General features: G+C 41.3%; 3 protein-coding genes across 4 annotated transcripts; all 3 read left to right on the forward strand.

Moving 5' to 3' along the window:
- The first annotated feature begins 1,233 nt into the window (after positions 1 to 1,233).
- hemgn (hemogen) lies at positions 1,234 to 3,520 on the forward strand. Of its 2 annotated transcripts, none has more exons than XM_035636804.2 (4): positions 1,234 to 1,403; positions 1,747 to 1,837; positions 2,256 to 2,881; positions 3,023 to 3,520. In XM_035636804.2, exons 1-4 carry the CDS (start codon positions 1,340 to 1,342, stop codon positions 3,127 to 3,129), a joined length of 888 nt encoding a protein of 295 aa, XP_035492697.2. In that variant the 5' UTR covers positions 1,234 to 1,339; the 3' UTR covers positions 3,130 to 3,520. The 2 variants fall into 2 exon arrangements, with proteins under 2 accessions (XP_035492697.2, XP_035492698.2); XM_035636805.2 differs by having other exon boundaries at positions 1,235 to 1,403; positions 1,747 to 1,825.
- Positions 3,521 to 4,255: 735 nt separating this feature from the next.
- trmo (tRNA methyltransferase O) lies at positions 4,256 to 7,889 on the forward strand. Its single transcript, XM_035638316.2, has 6 exons — positions 4,256 to 4,473; positions 4,585 to 4,742; positions 5,381 to 5,555; positions 6,204 to 6,361; positions 6,714 to 7,274; positions 7,377 to 7,889. Exons 1-6 carry the CDS (start codon positions 4,385 to 4,387, stop codon positions 7,610 to 7,612), a joined length of 1,377 nt encoding a protein of 458 aa, XP_035494209.2. The 5' UTR covers positions 4,256 to 4,384; the 3' UTR covers positions 7,613 to 7,889.
- Positions 7,890 to 8,784: 895 nt separating this feature from the next.
- On the forward strand, positions 8,785 to 19,928 carry spag5 (sperm associated antigen 5). The gene is made up of 25 exons (XM_035637662.2): positions 8,785 to 8,909; positions 9,314 to 9,365; positions 9,455 to 9,571; positions 9,664 to 11,942; positions 12,074 to 12,266; positions 12,472 to 12,588; positions 12,750 to 12,842; positions 12,986 to 13,120; positions 13,342 to 13,461; positions 13,550 to 13,642; positions 14,078 to 14,212; positions 14,318 to 14,411; positions 14,554 to 14,701; positions 14,819 to 14,869; positions 15,233 to 15,407; positions 15,821 to 15,954; positions 16,575 to 16,743; positions 16,940 to 17,087; positions 17,801 to 18,041; positions 18,542 to 18,674; positions 18,816 to 18,896; positions 19,009 to 19,158; positions 19,330 to 19,404; positions 19,550 to 19,630; positions 19,741 to 19,928. Exons 2-25 carry the CDS (start codon positions 9,327 to 9,329, stop codon positions 19,810 to 19,812), a joined length of 5,073 nt encoding a protein of 1,690 aa, XP_035493555.2. The 5' UTR covers positions 8,785 to 8,909; positions 9,314 to 9,326; the 3' UTR covers positions 19,813 to 19,928.
- Positions 19,929 to 20,249: the final 321 nt, after the last annotated feature.

Genomic DNA, 20,249 nt, shown 5'->3' on the forward strand with positions numbered 1-20,249 from the left:
ACCACTAAGTGAGATCGACAGCCTTTTTGAAACTTTTCTCTTTTTTTAATCTAAGGATCTTACTAATAATCAGTCGTTTGCAGAGACGATTGCACACTTCGAAGGAGTTAATTCCTGCATCAACTTTTATCAGCCGAAGACGTAACTGTGTGCAGCCTATGATCTTAGCTGGAGGTCAACATAGATACTGAAGGTGATGACGTGAGATGTTCAAGGTAGTTTGAATATGAAAATGTATAAATGGGTTTCTGATTCCCAAAGGGGGGCATTGTAATACTTTTTAGTAAAATTTAACCCTGGAAAACAATTGTGAATATGCATATGTTCCACTGCAAACATGAAATGTGTACTGCATGAATCAGACAATTACTTAGATATATTTAGCATTCAGTTGCTTTAGCTGTGTATAAAGCTTTGTGTGGATTGTGAGAAGCTCCTTCAGTAAATTTAACCGGGGACACTCAACATTTCCCCTGCAGTGCTGGAGGCAATTGGCAGTTGAGTGTTATTTACTCTGCTGGATGGCTTCTTTCACTTGAGTGACTCAAACACACACACATCAGAGCTCAATGTGCTGTGAGAAGATTGAGAACACACCCCAACCGAGGAGCTCTCCATCTGACAGATAAGATGGTTGTGCCCAGACTCGAGTTGAAGACAGGACTACTTGCTTGGTCTCTGGCCGTCCAGTGGCTCTTCAACATTGTAGCGTTACCATAAGTACTGCAACACGCACGAACACGCACACACGCACACACGCACACACACACACACACACACACACACACACACACTACTTTACTTTTCTGCAAAAGGAAACACAGGGCTTTGGGACATTACCTTCCTCAATATCACATTGAGACCTTAATTCAAATTTTTACTTTTTTGCACCTTCCAACAATTTCTGGCAATTTAAAATTGCTGGTAAATTTAAAGATTTACCAGTGACCTATAGCTTGCACATTAACACACCTGTAAAACAGCAAATGTGTTTTATTATCCCTCTTTTTTGCTTCGCTTTGAGGCAGTAGTCCAAAAAGTAACATGTATTTCCTCTGTTACTACATACATTTTGTAATCTATCCCTATCATGCACTGTCCACACAAAACTTGATCCAGTCTCCTTTTCTTTTTTTTCCTCTGTCAGTGTTGTGCCAACTCCTGCAGCTTCACAAATATGATAAGACCAAAGCTGTAAGAACTCTCCCAGCACTATGGTAATGGTTAACCAGATAATTCATTTAGGGGTGGGAATAGAAAACAGTCAGAAGTTATTCTGACTTCTTTCCTGTGCTTGCCCGCCTTCAATGAGTTGAATTCATTCATAGCGGGACTAAGAATGGAGGAGACGTTGCAACCGGAGCAACAGGAGACGGAATATAAGAATCCAAATGAGGACCAAGGTAACGTTTGAAATGTCTGCTCCTCTTTCGATACGAAGTCCATCAGTTATTTCCACAGTAGAAATGTGACTGATCCAATTTTTAATTTACATATTGTGTTGTGGTCAACTCAGACAAAGAACAATGACTGAGAGACAAGATTAGTGGATCTGTTGTTGTGTGAAACAAGTGTGAAAATGTTTGAGTCTTGCCAGGCTGTAGCTGGAAGAGAACATTGCTATAATTCATTTCATTAGTTACTAACATTAGCCAGCCGTGCATTACAAATACTGCTCCGTGCATCTCTGATTCCATACTGCACATGTTTACATTAACTTCTTTTCGACGGGCTTTTGTTTTAAAGGTGGGATACGCCGCCGATTGCGGGACAGGGATCTTCTCAGAAAGAGGAAGGCCGAAGCAGAAGAGAAGGAAACTTACCAGTGGGTTTTTGGGTAAATGTATTCAAAGGCACAGTCAATGTTAAAGCGAAGTGATCACATGGTCTAACTTTTTGGTTTGGCAGTAAAGAGGATCTACAAATTTAAGAACTTACACCCGTGCAATGACACTAAATAAATGTTCTAATGAAAGAGAGAACAAATGCAGAAGTTTTATTAATGCTATTAAAGCAACATGTATCCTGACACTACGTCACAGAGCACAGTGAGTCTCAGCAACCTAGTTGCTTATCATTCCTCTGGTTTATATTGAATATGGAGCAAGAGGAAACCAAAGGTTGCTCTGTTGTTTCTATTGACGCCCCAGATCCAGGTCAAGGACTTTGTACTATTAGCTTTGCAAAAGTATCACAAAAAGCTGTATCAATGTCCACTGTTGCTGGTCTTGATTACAATTGTTGTGCTCTTTCAGGGAGGAGAGGCAGGGGAAAAGACTAAGGGCTGATGAGAAGAGTGGCTCAAAAAGGAGAGGGAGGCCCAGGAAGAGTGAGCCCAGGTCGGAGATACCGGTCATCCAGGAAGCGGCGGCATTTGCTCAGGAGTATCCTGCAGTGGTAGTGCTGCCTGAATCTGTGGGCATCCTCTCAGAAGAAACATCAGGCTCTCTGACCCCCTTACTTGCTGCAGGCGGTGACAAACTGGAGTCGCAGCCAGAGTTTGTGCTCGCTGCCCCTGCCTCCAACCCTGTGCTTGGATCCGGCCAAAGCTCTGTCCCAGCTCCTGTTCTCACTTCTCCAGCCCCAGATAACCAGACTCGAGCTCTTGTTTCACCCTCAGTTTCTGCCCCATCTCCCGCCAATGTTCTAGATTCAGCTCCAGTTGCCCTCCAAGCTCCAGCTCCAGCTCCAGATGCTGTTCCAGTCCCACCTCTGTCCCAAGCACCAGCTCCAGCTGCTGCTCCTGCTCCTCCCCAGGTAGAGACCCTCAACACAGAGTCACGAGACAGGGAGGCCCTCGGTCAGGTCTTGATTGAGGACTTGGGCCCAGATGAGGAGGAAGACACCACCTCCCTATTGCAAGACAAAAGAGCTGATGAAGGTATAGATGGTGTGGAAGAACAACACCACCTTCAATCCTTTAAAACAAATATGGCTTAAGGGATTCAAACAATGAATACCTTGTTCAACTTTACTTTTTCTCTTAATATTAAATACATACTGTCTGTTTGCCTTTTTTCAGATTTGACTGAGACACCGCTCATCAACTTAGCTGAACAAAACAAAATGTTCTCAATTTCAACTTTGTCCTCTCCAACTCTGCCACAAGAATATCTCCCGGGAAATTAATTATAATTGGTGAAAATACTGCCTCAATCCAGAACATGCAAAGTCAGACTGCGTCTCTTTCTTTTAGTTTGTATCTGAGTATTGTTTTGGTTAGTGTGCGGCTTGTAGATTAAAGATAATAAACATGTTGAGGGTGTGCATTGCTTATCTGAAAAACGTATGAATTAAAGGCAAACCTGTATGCTTATTTATTTTTTGTTTGTGCTTCATTGTGAAATTCATGAATTGTATTTTGTGCTTTGACCTTAGTCAACAGCAAATTTTCCCCTGCTTTTATTTAAAAATAAATTGTATCAATTACTGGTCATGATTTATTCATAACTGTGGATTTATTTGATCAAATTTTTTGTAAAAGTAGTTTTTCACCAAATAAAATACACTGCTCACATCATCTGAATGTGGTCATTATTATCTTTAAGTGTGACAAATGTGATCGACGATAAATTGATTTTATTCTTCTATTTTTTTCCCAATCACATATTTCTTATTGTTTATTCTCAATCATGCATTAGCACTCAGGCAGCATGTACATATGTGATTACTCTTCATCCTGTTTCGTCTATGCAAGGTTGATTTATATCTTTTAAATATATATTTTATTTATAAAATCTCAATCTGGGAAGTTTATTAAAGCAGTCAGATCAATCCAAAACAATGTTTCACTATGACATGTTGTGGTGTAAAAGCATACTATTTTATATCTAAGAAAAGTACTTAATTTCATATACTTAATATACTGTTACACACCACCAGTGGCTACGCTGTTGTTCATTTTTGTGTTCACCACTTCTTTCTTCGTTCTGTATTCACAAATAAAGTTTTTTTTTGTAATTTTTTTTAAAGGAGGTGAAATGACTCTTGGCTGCCCTCTGCTGACAGAAAACGAGCAGTGGCTTTGAAACGAGTGAATATTTAACATTGATTTGCAACATACATGTCGGACTTTTGCGAAATTGCACACGTGTTTTGCATGCACACACAAAAATACAGGACGTAAAATGAACTGACAGAAAAGCCTTCACGCTGCAGAAGCGCAGTCAGTCACAAGTTTGTCACGTGAAACGCTGCTGGTTGGCCAACTATAAAAGTCCAACCTGTACTTCCGCATTGAGAAACTCCCACATGTGTCGTCAGCGTGTTGCTCGCCCGGAAGGTTGAATGTGTCTGGGGCGAACAGCAGCAGCAGCAGCAGCAGCCAGTTCAAAGCTGAGTATTAGCAAAAATACTGACTTTTAATATTTATATATTAGTAAAGATGAGTCCTGCGTGTGACTGTTGCGGCGAGAGCGTCAATAAACTGCAGCAGCAGGTTTCTGTGATGAGAAAAGAAATCAAGAACCTGAGGTAGGCTCACGACAAATCACATCATCTACCAGTAGTAACCCCCTTTGACCTGTCATAACATTTGTATTTTTATATAAATATGGTTATGAGATGTCTGTCTTTTTCCAACAGGCAGATGTTGGACAGTGCAGTTCGAGCCCATCGCAAACATATGACATCCATTCAGTCTGCTGTGTCCAAGATTGAACACTGTGAAGCTGAGGAACACCTGACACCTCCTCCTCCTCCTCCTCCTCCTCCAGCATCACCACAGGCTGCATTAGAGCAAGGTAATCACAGCTGCTTACTAAAATTAAATAAAAACTAAATGGAATGAGCCGCTCGTCAGATGTCAATGCACCGCTACTTTAAACTTTATGTACTTTAAAAGACTGTTTGTGGCATTTTGCAAAAAGGTTCAGGCACATGTTTAGGTCTTTCCAAAAGCTTCCCCTGAACATCACAGCAAAATCTGCGGGTGGCTCTTGAACATCAGCCTGAAAATATCTCACAAATTCATGTGATCTGCAGGAAAGTCACTAAAATGTTCCTAGAGCCCAAGTTGGAAGATATTCTGTTTCCAAAAATCCTTACATCTGTTAAGCTGGAACCAGCAAATGTTATAATATATGTAATTTTTTTTATGATTATCAGAATTGTAGTCGATTAAAAGATCTATCATTTCAGCACTTGAATAGATATGTAACTACTAAACAGTATAATATACCATGGATCCTTTCTTGGGTAAATAAGATATTCATAAATACGAAAATAAAATAAAATCAGAAATAACATATGTACTTAAAAAGGGAAGTGCAAAGTACAGATGATGGTCATTGGGTCATAAATTAAAAGTTATGGAAAATAACACTTTATATTGTCACTATGTTTCAAAATCAACACAAGATTGTCAACTGTAATATTGCAGGAAACATCCAGACTGTCCCGATCGGTTACATCAGTTCCTGTTTCTCGGTGAAGAATGGGACGCCCAGGCAGCCCACCGTTTGTGGCCCCTCGCGAGCAGAACTGCACATCCAGCAGAGCGTTTTCAACAACCCCAAGCACGCTCTGGTGGGCCTGGAGCAATACTCCCATGTCTGGTATGTCACACACGGTTGGTGCACTGCATGTTGTTTTTTTGTAGATTATCTCTGTATAACTGCTACTCTTCTGGCTGTAATAACCAAACATTGTTCAGCAATATTTTCCAGTCTTTTTTCTCTGTTTTGTGCCAATTTAATCTACATATCATGGTGCCGTCGGTTCAACGGGGTGATTGTGGGTTTTTGAGGATTTCCTACATGCTTAATTTTATTTCAGATTGCAGGAGTTACATTTAGAGTGGTTGACACAAGTGTACAGAAAACCATAAATCATTTTATTGTTATGTCACTGAGGTTTGAAGTAAAAGGCATTAAATTGTCTTCATGTGACTCTTTTCATGAGTTCTCTATGCCTGACTTCCTTGTGTCCCGCCTAACGTTGGCATATGAAGCCCTGTGAGACTGATATGGTTTTAAAGGCATTATAATTCAACCTGATTTCACACATTTTAAATGGAGTACTCACTGATGGCAGCAGTGCATGCGACTGGATAAGACTTGCATCATCCAGCCCTGAAGATTCATGCATTTTTATCTCATTCTACTTTTCAAAACTGACCCATTTCAGCAGAGCCTTGTCTGTATACATTTAGACTTTGTGTCCACTTTATTTTTTGACATGTCTTGTGTTTTCTGTGTCCACAGGGTCATTTTTCTCTTTCACAAAAATGGGCACCTGAGTTACAAAGCCAAAGTGAAACCACCTAGACTGAACGGTCAGAGAGTTGGTGTGTACTCCACACGCAGTCCGCATCGACCCAACGCCTTGGGGCTAACTCTGGCTAAACTTGATAAAGTTGTAGGTTAGTAACATCAACAAAGTCTCATACAGATAATTGTGTTCTTTGTGTGTTTGAGGTGGACCAATGTTCAACGAAAGGCAGAATCTAAACATATCTGCATTTCCATTAAACTCTGAATGCAACGCAACACAGATGTATAATAATAATAATAATAATAATAATAATGTATTTAATTTATAAAGCGCTTTTCATGCACCCAAAGCGCTGGTACAAAAAAAAAATAGAATATTGTTGATATTTTTCCCACTTGCAGTTAAATTAAATCTAATTTTAAATGTTCATTTTAGCTACAGAAACATATAACTGACTCTGCTCCATAGTAACAAATGCATTCCCACCTTTATTTTTGTAGGTGACACAATACATTTGTCAGACATTGACATGATTGCAGGCACCCCAGTCCTTGACATCAAACCCTACATCCCAGAGTATGACTCCCCCCAGTCCAGGACTCGCATGGAATTGGAGCCCTGTGAACTAAACACACACCGGCCAAATGCAACCGCTATGGAGGGGTCTCATATCTTAGACCTCCCTACAGGTTCAGAAACAGACGGTCAGTCAGACCTGAAAGGTGAAAGAACTGATTGTGATGATGTGGAGAGTAAACTACCAAAAGACAAATCTGAAGGGGATATTTCATCTAAAGTCGGCGCTCAGTTTCCCCTGCCTAAAGCCTTGCGTGGTGTGCTGGAGGAGGTCAAGGCCTATGTGACCCAAGGTGAGGAGCAAGTTCCAGACTCTCCAATAAACAAGCCTTCTGAGTCAACAGTGGACCGCCCCTGCTATGGAGAGGAGGCCTGCAGTACCATCGCTGACTGGATCAGAGAGCCTCTTGTTGCCAGTCTGGGGGTACGCTTCACTCCTCATGCTGAGAAGGAGCTGGCAGAATTCCTTCCTGCACACCTGTCAGGTAAGACAGTGAGTGCTGTGACAGTCTAATGAAGCTTATGGAGAGAAGGGTGATGTTGTCAGTCCTTCATCACTGAAAAAAACAAATGTATGTGCTACACAGGATCCCCTGAAAGTGTCAGACCCAGGTTCAAGTTTCTGCGCAGTTCAGAGGAGGCCGCTGCCGCCATCAGAGGGGTGCTGTCAGCAGACCCTCGGTCGGTCTACAGGCGGACACGCTGCGGGGACAGGCTCTTCTTCTTCACCCTGGACACAGCTGACATCACCTGCTGGTTCGGACAGGGCTTTGCTGAGGTGCTGCAGGTCCGACCTGTTCAGTGCCAGATTGCCACCACGTAAGAAACCCGGTCAGTGGAAACGCTAGGGCTGGATAGTGACACTTTTCATGTGCATTGAGAAACAAGCTTGTAAAATGTTCCTCAACATTTCTAGGATATTTTTCTGCTGATAAATATGTATTTCTGTTGTATAATCAAGGATTTCTTAAAATCAGACTGATGAAATACAAGGTTCATCAGAGAAAATGGTATTGTTTGAATAGTTTTATTGTATTTTTATATTTTATAATTTCCCTTTTAATCTTCCCTCGGTAAAAAATAAATCGTTCATGAAAGAATGAATGGACTTTTTTCTTCTTTTAATATTACTGGTATAACTCCCCATAACAAGAGTGACAGTAAATCACTCTCCAGGATGAGAGGTGGTGCTGTAAGGACAAAAAAAAGCTGTTGAGCTGTTGTTTGATGCATAGATCTACATCTACGAAAAAAATCTTGAACCTACTCTGAAAGCACTGAATCTGCATGTCTTCAATTTGTTTTTTATCCTAAGTCTCCTTACTGTACTGTTGTGTGAGGGAATTGATGGTGACAGTGACAAAAATATTGCAGGTAAAATCATCTTTAGAGAAATGCTTGGTGGAGCTATGCTCAAATATGTATTTAAAACCAAAGCAACAGGGGTTTTTGGCACTTTAAATGTTTGGATTCTTGTTTGTTGCACAACACCATCATGGAAGTATCTGGTCAGTCCCAAATCAATTCAGCAGCATGAGACAACGACCACAAACATACAGTCAGAGTCATACTACAGGTCTATCTTCAACGACAAGAATGACAAGGAATTCTGCAATAGATTGCATTTTCATCACAGATCCCTAATCTGCACCTTGACAAACTGCATGAGTACCTTGGAGAATTTATACTGTTTAAACCATATGTCCCAGCATATATTGATTTAAATTAGCTGTTTCTCTTTACTGCATTTAGTATTAAGTAAAATCAATGAATCAAAATTATTCATGGGATTATTTTTAAGCATTATTATTTGACAACAGTTTTGTTTTCAATTGCACAGTAGAGTGATTAAAAGGATTTTAGTCTTTATAATATATAATATATATATATAATATATAGCGTTAAGACATTAACGTCCTGTGGGGGGCGCTAGCAGGTAGTAGTGTGGTTCTACGTCCGCTCAGCGCGTCACACAACAACGGAAGAAGAGAAACGGACCAATAGCAGAGCTGACATTTGTGTTTTGAACGAAACGCGGTTAATGGTCGTTCAGCGCAGATTTGTTTTTTCCTCGTTCTCGTTTACAACGCTGGTTGAATTTGGCTGTTGACGTTTCGGAGGTAATGTGTTTCTACATGATTCAACGGTCTTTCTCCGATAAACCACACGGTTGTTAGTGAAAAGTGCTCATAACTTAGGAGGAGTTAACGTGAGCTAACGACTTCGGTGACGATGTCGTTGACACAAGTTTGTTGTCCTAACTTACGCCCTCGCTGACATCTTGTGTAGTTTTACTTATAACATCCAAGTTATGTTCGATTACCTATTTATTGCTTATAAACGCAGTATTAGCCTCTTTCTGTGTGACTGCCTGTAAACGTAACTCTATGTCAGTAGCTTCCTCTAGCTAGCTACTGTTGATAAGAGTTCCGTCAATACACTGTCTTAATGTCCATTTAACTCTTTTTTAATCAAAATATGTTTTGAATAGTATTTTTAAAATATATATTTACATTTTTTGTAGTTGTACAGATACAATGTCCTCCAGGAAGTCAAGTTCCTCAGAGGAACGCTTGGTAAGACACTTACTCTCAGTCATGCACAGTGTACAGCTTTTAAATGATTACTCAACAAACATCTGATTTAGACTTCTTTACGATAATAGCCTTCCAGCAAATATGGAGAGCGAACCCCTCTGCGCAGTCTGGAGAATGAAATGCTGCACCTGTCAACTCCATCATCCGGACTGAAGTTGAGTGCGGATGCTGTGAAAACGACAAAGGTGCGTTAACTCTTAATATTTAGAAACAATCCGATTGTTTTCAGTGTTGTTGCAGCAGTTTTCTCACTCTTTCTATCCATTTCAATGAACAGGGTGATGTTCCTCTCTGTGAACCAGTGCCCTACTCGCACTATTCTCCATCCATCAAAGTGATAAAAACCTGTGCTCCCACGAATGACGTGACGACTGCTGAGGCCGATTGTGGACTTGGAGATGTAACATTCAAATCCTTCGTCTGTCCCGGGGGTGAGGTTGAGATTTCAGGCTCTCCAGTGTGTGCAGACCAGAGCATTGTTTTGCCTTATGATCAGGCCACCTCCAACACTGAAGCAGAAGATGCAGTCATATCTGACAGTATGATAGTGCAGTCATGTGGTGACCACATAGAGCATCCCTATTACAGTCCTGAGATGATGGAGGCTTCCTCTGTTGACACTGATGCAGCATGCCTCTGGGAGATTCCCAACACTACTCCGGCCTCTGGGAGCCTGGATGATAAACATGCCCCACACGATTCAGGAGCTTCTGAGCATGATTGCTGCGGAGAGAGAGATGTTGCCTTGAAATCCTTTGTCTGTGATAAAAGTGAGGTGGAGACTGCAGATGTCACCAGACCACAAGATGACACACAGACACAGCTGGGTGAATCTTTACAAGACATCAGCGTAAATTCAACTTATTTCTCTGACTACAACCAACTGTGTCAAGCGGAACATGCAGTTCATCCCAACCGTGGCAGTGTAAATGGCATTCCTGTCATCGCCTCCTTCTTTGAGACCTCAAATGCTTTTGATGAATGTGCTAATGAACTGAGTGATGTAACCTTCAAATCCTTTAACTGCACTGGGGGTGAGATAGAAATTTCAGATGGCACCAAACTTGTAAATGAGACAGTTCCTCTACCAGCCGACTACACTGTGACCAGCAGTGTGTCGTACAGTTATAGCATAAATCAAAGCGTTTTTGGAGAAGACCATGATGTGCACAACAATAACGATCATTTGGATCACCCATACTGTAATGCTGAAAGTTGTTCATCAACTTCAGGTGGCAACCTTTCCATTGCACAGGAACCATTGTCATGCAGCAGGGGTGCTATCGATGAGGTTGAGAAGATAAGCTTGGTGGCACCTGAAAGCCAAACTGGCAGACAAGAGGATGTTGCACTTGGCTCTTTCATCAAAGCTGAAGACAGGGTTGAAAAAACAAATGACACCACGTTGTCTGGGAAGACGTCCCCTCTGCCCCATGGGCAGGCCGTGATCTGTCAGCCCTTGGATGACAACACTTTGCATGCTTCTGTTACACAGCATCAAATCCAAGGTGACTGTGGATCACCAAACTGTCATATGGAAAACGATGAAATTGATTTAAATACTCACCCACCACCTTTAAACACTTCTTTGCTGACTAACACATTGTTAAACCCTTTGGTTAATGAATCCGCCGACTGTGAGGTGCAAGAAACATCTAAGCACGCGATGCATCCTGAAGACAGTGCGTTGCCTTCGATGCTTCACAAAACAGAGTTTTCTGACAGCAGCAAATTTGTGGAGAAACCCGCCCCTGTAGAAGGGCAGCAGCACCTGGCACACGTCTCTCAAGTGCATTTAAGCAGTGGACCGCGTGAATCCAGTGAGGCAAAAGACAGTGCCCTGGGCTCTTCGGAGAATGGACCTGTTCTTTGTAACTCTACAGAAACACTTCATGCTGAGATCCTCCCCAATGTTTTGAGAGCTCTGTCCGAGTGTCCCTCGCTTGCATCAGCTTTGCAGTTTGGAATCTTCAGTCCTGTTGCTAGGAGAACCTCTCCCCCCGCATTAAAGGCTCATAATGATCCTGCTCAAGACCATTTCTTTGCTGACGACTCTGCTTTCGATGGTGAAAAGAGCTTGGTGGCTCCTGCTGACCCCTCTGGATTATGGGCAGAGAACTTGGAGAGCCCCATGCCACGCCCTCTGTTCAACTCTACCACACTGGCCTGCAAGTCCCAGACAGGCCCAGTCCCCGAGCAGGAAAAGGGTTTGGGGATTAAGCCCTGTGCGATGCCTCAGTCAGAGTTAGAAAAGCCGGTTCTGGATTTCCCGATGATTCCAGATGGACCCCTTCAGCAGCAGCTCCGTCAGATGGCAGAGTTCCTCATCTTGGCATCTGGAAAGATGGGTCCTGCTGGTGTCTTTGCACCTGCTCCACCCCCTGCGGCCATCACAGTACCATCAGTGCCATCTCCTGCAGAATCTCACAGTGTTTGTGTGGGCACCACTGCTGTGGAAATGGTGGACCACAGCCTCAACACATCTGGCCAGTTTGAGAGAAAGAGGAATTTCACTCTGGTGGATTCCTGCACTCTAACCGACCCTCTCCTGTGGAAGTAAGTGTTCACTGTGGATTTATTATTCAGTAAACCGTATGTTGCCATTCATTTGTGATTATTACATGACCGATTCTACTCTTGTGTGTTTCTCTGTCAACCTCACATTCTTCCTATTGATGTGGTTGCAGCGTACCTCCAGGGAGCCTAGAGTGCCTCCCTAGACAAGAGCTGGAGCAAAGGTTGAGGTCAAGCATGATCATGGTGGAGGCCCTGGTGCAGCAGTTGGCTGCAGCCAGAACACAGAGCTGTGACTCCGCAGGCCCTGCACCTTCAGAGCTCAGGGAGAAACTAGTGCAGACAGACCACACTGAACTCAGTCAGGTACGGACACATTCAGACCACTCTCAAGGGTTGGACTGTGGGATATGTGAAGAATTTAAAGTTGTTATTTTTGTACATTGAATTTTTCCACTATGACGATACCTTTGGTTTCTTGTAGTTTTGTCATTCGGTTGACGCTTAACAGAATCTTTATTTTCAGTTATAAATTTTGTTGAGCATCTTTTTTCTTTTCGATTTTATACAGACCACAATGTACCGAGACCTTTATATGGAGGCTCTGAGCAGGATTAGTGAGTTGGAGCGGGATGGAAGTTCGGTGCAGAACCTCATTCAGTGTATGCAGGACATGAGGGTCACCATGGTGAGACACACAATGATAAAACATGCTCAAGTTTTTGTACATAAACTGCAAAATCATGTTTAATGATTCATTTTATTCATATGTGGGGAAAAAATATGTTGATGCATGTCCAATCCATGTGTTCTTTCTTTTTGTCTGTGCCTGTGTATTTTACCCCACAGACTTCTTTGACTAGTGACACGGATGCTGCTCTCTCTAACATGAAAGAAATGGGAGACGTTGTCAGAGACGACCATCAAAGCCTTGTTTCACATGTATGTAAACATTTTTTCCTCACATTTTTTCTAATTATCCATCCAGCAGTTATACTATGGTATGCATAAACTGTACTTTACAATAACGGCGCATGATGTTGTTATTGGATTTAGCTGATATTTAAGTCCCCTGTGTTTTTCAGTACGGTCAGATGAAGGCTCTGTTCGAGAAAACAAAGGAGACTCAAACACGAAGGATGCAGAAGGTCAAAGATGCTCTTCACCAGAGAAATGAAATGAGGACACAGATGGAGGAGGCCTTCACAGCCAAGGAGGCGGTAAACACAGTGACTCATCTCTTGATTATAATTGTATAATGTGCTCTCTTAAAAAAAACGTTCAAGTGGCTCTGCTGCAGATTGTAACACAAAATAATCTTGTGAACTGGGCAGAATATTCAAACTAGCCTGCAAAGTACATTTTTTACATTATTGCCAGTGCTTTGGTTTTTGTGGCCTTCTTCTTTCCTTAAAGTGTGTGCTTGATTTGCTGTTTCCAGGCCTTCAGTGCGATGGAGCAGCTGAGGACGCACTGTGCCGCAGAAATGTCAGAGCTAGAGAAGAGTGTGGGGTCACAGCAAGAACTCCTCGATGCCCTCAACCAGGCCTACCCAGAGCAGGTGAGAACAAAAAGCACTTTTGTCATTTATTCAGCATAACAATCCTTCAGAAAGTGTATAATTACATGTTGTTTCTCTTCTGTTGCAGGTTGCATTAAACCAGGTCTACACTGAAACACTGAACACTGCTTCCAACCTTTTGTCCGAAACCATGGAGGAGCAGTCGAGTTTGATGAAAGAAGTAAGTTCCAGTATATCCTTTTTAGAAAAGACTAAAAAATACACTGTAAGAATGTAATGACACGTTCATACAATATGTTGAGTCCCAAAAATATAGATAATAAAAATGTTAAATAATAATATTGGCATTGTGATTTGATTCGATTTTGACTCTTGATGATTCTGTTACTAATGTTGCACTAAGTGCTTCTCTGAATTTATTCTGGAAACCTAATTGTCTTCCTCATCAACAAGTGAATATCACTGATGTTTCCTTTAATATAAAATGTCTAAATTGTACATTATCAGTTAAATTGTCAACATATTTTCTGCTAAAATAAATGCCATTCCATACAGCTTTGCTGGGACAAATCCTTAAGTACTGGCTATGAATTTTTTTCCAGTGCATCTCTATCATTTTTCATACTTTTTTTTCTTTCTTTTTTCTGTTTTACAGCTCTGCACATTGCGATCTCTTCTGCAGAAAACTTCTCCCATGCTTCTGAAGCTGAACGACAAGACAGCAACTGCTTTGAGAGAGAGAGACGAGCATATTTCTGCAAGAGACCAAGCTGTGGAAGACAGAGAGCAGGTCAGACAGTCATAACTGTATTTTATGATGGCGATGATGCTGCAAATCATAAAGATATTTATATATATATATATGTATTTATTCAAATTAACTTGTACTCAACAGATTGAAGAAGATTTGAACCAAACTAATTTGAATCTCCAAACTGCCAGAGAACAGATTGGTGATTTAAATCTGCAGGTGACAATTTTGTCCTCAGGTAAAAACGGACATTGTGTTGTTTAAATTTCTTTGGTCATTTAATTTCTTGTCTTCTCAAACAGTTGTATAAAAGTCAAAGTAGTGTTCTTCATTACCAGCCAATAAAATCCAGAAACATTCTTTCTTTTCATCAACATCAGAGATGGGTGTGCTGCGTCAGAAGCTCACAGAGAGAGACGAGGAGAGGGGTCAGCTGGAGAGGAAGGTGACCGAATTGTCTGCCACAGTTTCCTCAACGTTGGCCTCCTACACCTTCTTGGAGCAGGCTCTTACTTCTGAGACAACAAAGTATGATCCAAACAACAACACTAACATTCTTATCAAGGGAAACATTGTAGAAACAAAAAAAAACACCCATATACAGCATGCAGGTGTTACTTTTTTTCTTTTTCTTTTTCTTTTCAGATTGCAGCAGTCATGGAAGGACGTCCAGCAAGCAAAGGACAGAGCAAATGAGTAAGTGGTGACGAAGTTGCAATGAAACAACCGGCTTCTAATTCCTCTGATAGTTGGATATGACATTTTGAACGAAATCACAGTGAGGACAAAAATGATAAAGGAAAGTTTTTTTGTTAAAAATTTAGGTAAACAACTTTGTCACATACTTCTTTGCATTTATTTCTAAATGAGTTTATAGTCATGTGGGTGTCGTGCACTGTTTTTCCATATGCAGCAAAGAAGAAAGGGAGTTTTTATTGAATTATGTCAGAAGATAGTGGACCAATAGGCAGCCTCCCTGCCATACTGTACATCTACAGATGTTATAGAGAGTACTGCAGCCAATGCTACTGCCTGCGTTTTGTCTGTGCCTTTGTCCAGGTTGGAGACGTCACTGGACCACTCGGAGCAGCGTGTGTCTGAGTTGAGTCGGGCTCTGGCTCAAAGTGAGGAGCAGCTCGGTCAGCTGCAGAGCCTCTCGGAAGCTCAGAAAATTCAGCTCCGGCAGCTCCAGGATGTCCGCACACAACTCGGTGGCGTCCGCGAAATGAACGAGGTTAGCTCCCAGAATGAACAAGCGTTACACTTGCTCGCCTATTTGGATTCTTGGCTTGGAACGTTTTTCTGTCTTGTGGACCCCCTGTATATTGTTTCCCCCTTCTGCAGTATATTGCTGGAGAGGATTTCCTGAGTATACAGGGTGTGAGAATAGCAAAATATCTGTAATGGGTGACTAATAAAATCCTTAGATCCAGCACATACAATTTTACATTACATACAAGAACGCTAACTGACCACACAGTTGGATAGTAGCTTTGTTGCAAGCAAAACTATATTTTTTCTTTTAGGTGTCTCGATAGGCAGGTGTTTAATTTCTCAGTCAGGTGTTATCTTCATAGGAATAGTTCCTAGGTTTTCTGTTTCATGGTGGGTTTCTGGTGTAATATGTTGTTTGTCTTTGTGTGTCAGTTCTTACAGATGGAGAATGAGCTGGCGAGGGAGCAGGTGGTTGAAAGTGAGGGTTTACTGAGGGCCAACCTGCAGGGACTCAGAGAAAGGAACATCCATTGTGAGGACCTGAAAGGAGAACTCGACCAGCTTCAGTAAGTTTAAGTTCAACAATAAACAGTTAATGAGCTTACCTTGTATTTGATTATAGAGCTAAACCCGTAATGTTTTTAGATTCATATGCTGTCATTACATCCATCTGCTACCAAGGGATGATTTGGCATATCTGCCATGTCATCATCCTCTGTTTTGGGTTTTGTTGACTTTTTAAAAATATAAGAATGTATAATAAGAATGTAATACACTTAATATATTGTGCTGAATGCCTCTGTTATATACAGTCAATGGTAAGACAGAATTTTAATAATTCAAAATAGTAGTGAGGAGAAAATAAGTTGCACGTTATCTCTGCAAAGGCTTTATTACAAAAATTCAAACTTCATAAAAACTAACAAACAGTTCAAAGCATTGTCTGATAATGTTTAATCTTTTGTCTATATACTCAGTGATAACTTATCTGTGTGTGTGTGTGTGTGTGTGTGTGTGTGTGTGTGTTGTGTGTGTTGTGTGTGTTGTGTGTGTGTGTGTGTGTGTGTGTGTGTGTGTGTGTGTGTGTGTGTGTGTGTGTGTGTGTGTGTGTGTGTGTGTGTGTGTGTGTGTGTGTGTGTGTGTGTGTGTGTGTGTGTGTGTGTGTGTGTGTGTGTGTGAGATAAAGGCTTGAGAACAGAAGTTTGCAGGAGCAGCTGAAAACCACAAGATCCAGAGCCAGTGAAACGCAGCTGGAGCTCGAAGAGAAACTGGCTCAGACAGTCACTGAAATCACTCTGCTGCATCACACACTGCGAGGACTGACCAATGAGCTACACGCAGCTCTCAGCGACAAGGTAACATCTGGCAACTGCAAAAGTACAAGATCTCTTTAAGTCTGGTGTCAAACTTCTTGGTTTCCAAAACCCTAAGAAGCTTTTTGTAGTAGCAAAAAAATACTGACATCAACTCTACGTAAGGGGACTGCAGCATGTTGGAAGACATTTTTACATTGTTATTTTTTTTCACACAAATTTATGTCTTACTTTTTAGAGAGCACAACCACAGAAGGACAAAGAGTCTCAACCAGTCCACCACATGGAGCGTCGTCACCCCTCCAGCTCGTTTGTCGACAGCATCATGGTTGCATTAACTACCGAGAAGGAGGAGGACGATGAATCAGAATCACCTCGTGAATCAGGTACTGTAGCTCACCCCACTTATCACTGATTTTATTTCTGCCTCATGATCCTCCAGCGTGGGTCAAACTCAGATTATGGTGTGGTGAACATTCGTTTGTGTTGGGGATGAGAGTTGAGCTTTAATTTCATATGGTGAGATATCATTTTACTGTTGAGTGTGTCTGAACAGGGTCAATGACAACAGCTATTTCAGTAAACTCATGGCTCAAACACTGGTAGAATGCGTGTTCAGCGGACCCATGTCACATGTGTGTCACCTTAAGGAGGGGAGGTATAAATATCTGGTTATTTTCCTAGAATAACTCGAAATATTCATAATTTCAAAAAGTAGGAGGTGACAATTCTCTTTTTTTAATTGATCCTTGTATTTTCTTCAATTCTACAATTGTACTATACTATATACCATATATTCTTAGTATTTTTTTTCTTTCTACCACATTTCCCTCAAGGACAATAAACCCAGCTGTCATTTTATTCCTACTCTGGTGAAATACACAGTTGAAATTACCCACTGTATTAGAATTTACATGTCGGGTAATTTTTCACATTTGGTATCTTGGGGGCCATAACTGAGTGAAATAGAAAATTGCTCACCTGTGAAAAACCTAATCGCACACCAGACACTCAGGTCAGGAAGGGTTTAAATATAATTTAATAACAGTCCTCAGTTGAAAATCCAAGATGTAGTTCACTGTTTCTTCGGTCCCCTCAGACATGGCCGAGCCGCAGTGTGAAACTCTGTTCAGTGAGAAGAGCGCCTTCACCCGCATTGCAGCCGACATCCCTAAGACGCATTTGAACGCCGTCGAGTTGGAACCAAGGGAGGACGACGATCAGAGCAGCGTGGCGGAGCTGCTGGCAGACCTGGGCGGCACCGTCACAGAGCTCATCGGCACCATGAGGCTGGTGCAGCAGCGCAAAGACACTGAGCTGGAGGAGCTGCACAACACCATGTGAGTGCTGTGAAATATGTATGTCGTGATGAAATGAAAATGTGAATTTTCATATAGGAATCTAAAGTACTTCTTGAACTATTAATTAAACTAATTGTTTTCTATTGAGTTAATAACTTGTACTTTATTTAAATTCGCTGATGTTTTACGCTTGTTTTGTCCAAAGATCTTATGTTTATATATTGAAAACAACAAATCGTCAGAATTAGAATTTGTACATGATCAATATTTGATGTTTTTCTCACTCCATCGGCCAAGACAAATGGGCAGTCTGCACTTTATTTTAGCATGTTAGCATGGTTTGACAGCAGAGGTTTGGTATTGATGGGATCAATCTGTGATATTGACCATGTTAGATTCTGGATATATATTCTCTGAATTAATGTATGGAATTGCCGAGTTTTGATTTCACATTTGACGAATGAGTTTCATGTTTGGACAAGAGCTTTGTTCATAGAAGGTTTATCTCCAATCCAATATGATTCACTGCTTTGTTCCAGCTGTGGCCTGCAGGAGGAGCAGCAGGCTGCAAACGACAAACACGAGGCTGAAGTGTATGAGCTTCAGCATCAACTTGGCCGTCTACACATCCTGGTTGAGAGAGGCAACCAGGCGTTGCAGCAGAAAGCCCAGGTAAGAAATACAGTAGATTTTATCTACGTCATTTTTTAAAGTCAGGATGGTGAAAGAAAGTTGTTGACTTCTGGGAAGGATCCTGTCCAGCTGAGAAAAGTATTGAAATAAAAAAATAAAAAAATCTTCCTATCCACACAGGACGAGAAAACTGTGGCAAAGTTGTCGGGAGAAATACGAGATGTCCAGGAAATTCTAAATAAGCACAGGACTGACAATAACGTAAGGCACAGATATTTCGAGAACACTTCACTGTGTGAAAATAGCAGAGATGGTTGACAGGTTTTTTTGTGCGTTTTTTTTTTTCTTTCTTTTTTCTTCAAATCTTTTACAGGAATTGCGGAAGGAGGTGGTTGACCTTCGTCGCTCTCTCCAGCAGGCGAATGTGGAGTCTCAGTTCCTGCGTGAGGAGTTGAGAAAAGTCGGTGGGGCGTCTGCTAACCCAGCACATTTCATGGAAGAGAAGATTCGGTTATTGAGAGAGGTACACGTGGTCACGTCAGCGGCAGTATAGCCACACACAGCACTGTGGCCATGAATTCATTCTAAATTCATTATTCTACATCTCAAAGTATATTTCAGCCTGTTCCTGAAGAAACACTAGTTTTAATGCTGTTGTTCCTCTAACGTATATCTTATTTGATTTGATCCCCAGGTGGAGAGACTGAAGTTGAGTCTGCAGGAGGCGGAGCAGGCCCGGGTGAAACTCCTTGAAAGAGCAAAGAGACATGTAAGTGCTGGCTACGTACAGTAACACTCATATTCCTTCTCCATTGTCTTGAGATGACATTAGATTGTTTTCATGCCAGTATCTCCGCACTCTGTTGTGATGATGTCCTCCAGTGTTTTTATTGAGGTTGTGTCATCTCCCGCAGCAAATTATCCATCAGAGCAACCAGCAGAAAAGTGAGAATGAACTTCAGATGTTAAACAACATGATCAATAAAGTCAGAGAGGTGAGACACGCCGTTTAATTGCTTTTCTGTCGTCTTTCTCTTTTGGCATCGTGTCTAGTGTGTGATTGGCTATTCTGATGTAATGGATGTGTTTATTTTTCCCCACACAGACCCTGCTGTCTTTGCCAGACATTGTGAAGAATTGTGAACAACTCCAACAGCTTGTTGGATACATTGGCTGATGTGTTTGTTATTTTAACCTATGTTTATTTTATTTTTGTCCGTGTTATGTTTAAGCTTGTTCTGGCTTTAAGTGTTGATATTTTGAGTGTAATTAAATTTTTGTCTTATGATCTTATGAATCCTCTTTGTTCCTTTATATTCTTGAAAGAAGATGAAAATATCGAAAAATGTTACCTGCTACTTTTGTGTCAGCGAACGTATCGTTTGTGTTGGATTCATGTTATTGGTAATAGCGGCACACGTGGCCACTGTTAAATTTGAATACATCACGCTGAATAACTATGTGTGTGTTGCACCGTGCTAGATGTAAATAAAACAAATATTTGCAAAGTGTAAGCATTGATACTAAAATGATATCTTTTTTTATTGACTAATTTCATATCTTTGGTCTAGTGATTTATGGAAACGAGAACGTGTTAGTGATACTTGCAACATG

The sequence above is a fragment of the Scophthalmus maximus genome, chromosome 8, assembly GCF_022379125.1.
Source record: "Scophthalmus maximus strain ysfricsl-2021 chromosome 8, ASM2237912v1, whole genome shotgun sequence".
NCBI classification, from domain to species: Eukaryota; Metazoa; Chordata; class Actinopteri; order Pleuronectiformes; family Scophthalmidae; genus Scophthalmus; species Scophthalmus maximus.

Coding starts and splice junctions, on each gene's coding strand:
- spag5 (XM_035637662.2), top strand. CDS start 9,327: ATGTCCTCCAGGAAGTCAAGTTCCTCAGAGGAACGCTTG. Junction 14,412..14,553: donor GGTGACAATTTTGTCCTCAG/GTAAAAACGGAC, acceptor CATCAACATCAG/AGATGGGTGTGCTGCGTCAG. Junction 19,405..19,549: donor TTGAAAGAGCAAAGAGACAT/GTAAGTGCTGGC, acceptor CATCTCCCGCAG/CAAATTATCCATCAGAGCAA.
- hemgn (XM_035636804.2), top strand. CDS start 1,340: ATGGAGGAGACGTTGCAACCGGAGCAACAGGAGACGGAATATAAGAAT. Junction 1,404..1,746: donor GAATCCAAATGAGGACCAAG/GTAACGTTTGAA, acceptor TTTGTTTTAAAG/GTGGGATACGCCGCCGATTG. Junction 1,838..2,255: donor ACTTACCAGTGGGTTTTTGG/GTAAATGTATTC, acceptor GTGCTCTTTCAG/GGAGGAGAGGCAGGGGAAAA.
- trmo (XM_035638316.2), top strand. CDS start 4,385: ATGAGTCCTGCGTGTGACTGTTGCGGCGAGAGCGTCAATAAACTGCAG. Junction 5,556..6,203: donor GAGCAATACTCCCATGTCTG/GTATGTCACACA, acceptor CTGTGTCCACAG/GGTCATTTTTCTCTTTCACA. Junction 7,275..7,376: donor CCTTCCTGCACACCTGTCAG/GTAAGACAGTGA, acceptor TGTGCTACACAG/GATCCCCTGAAAGTGTCAGA.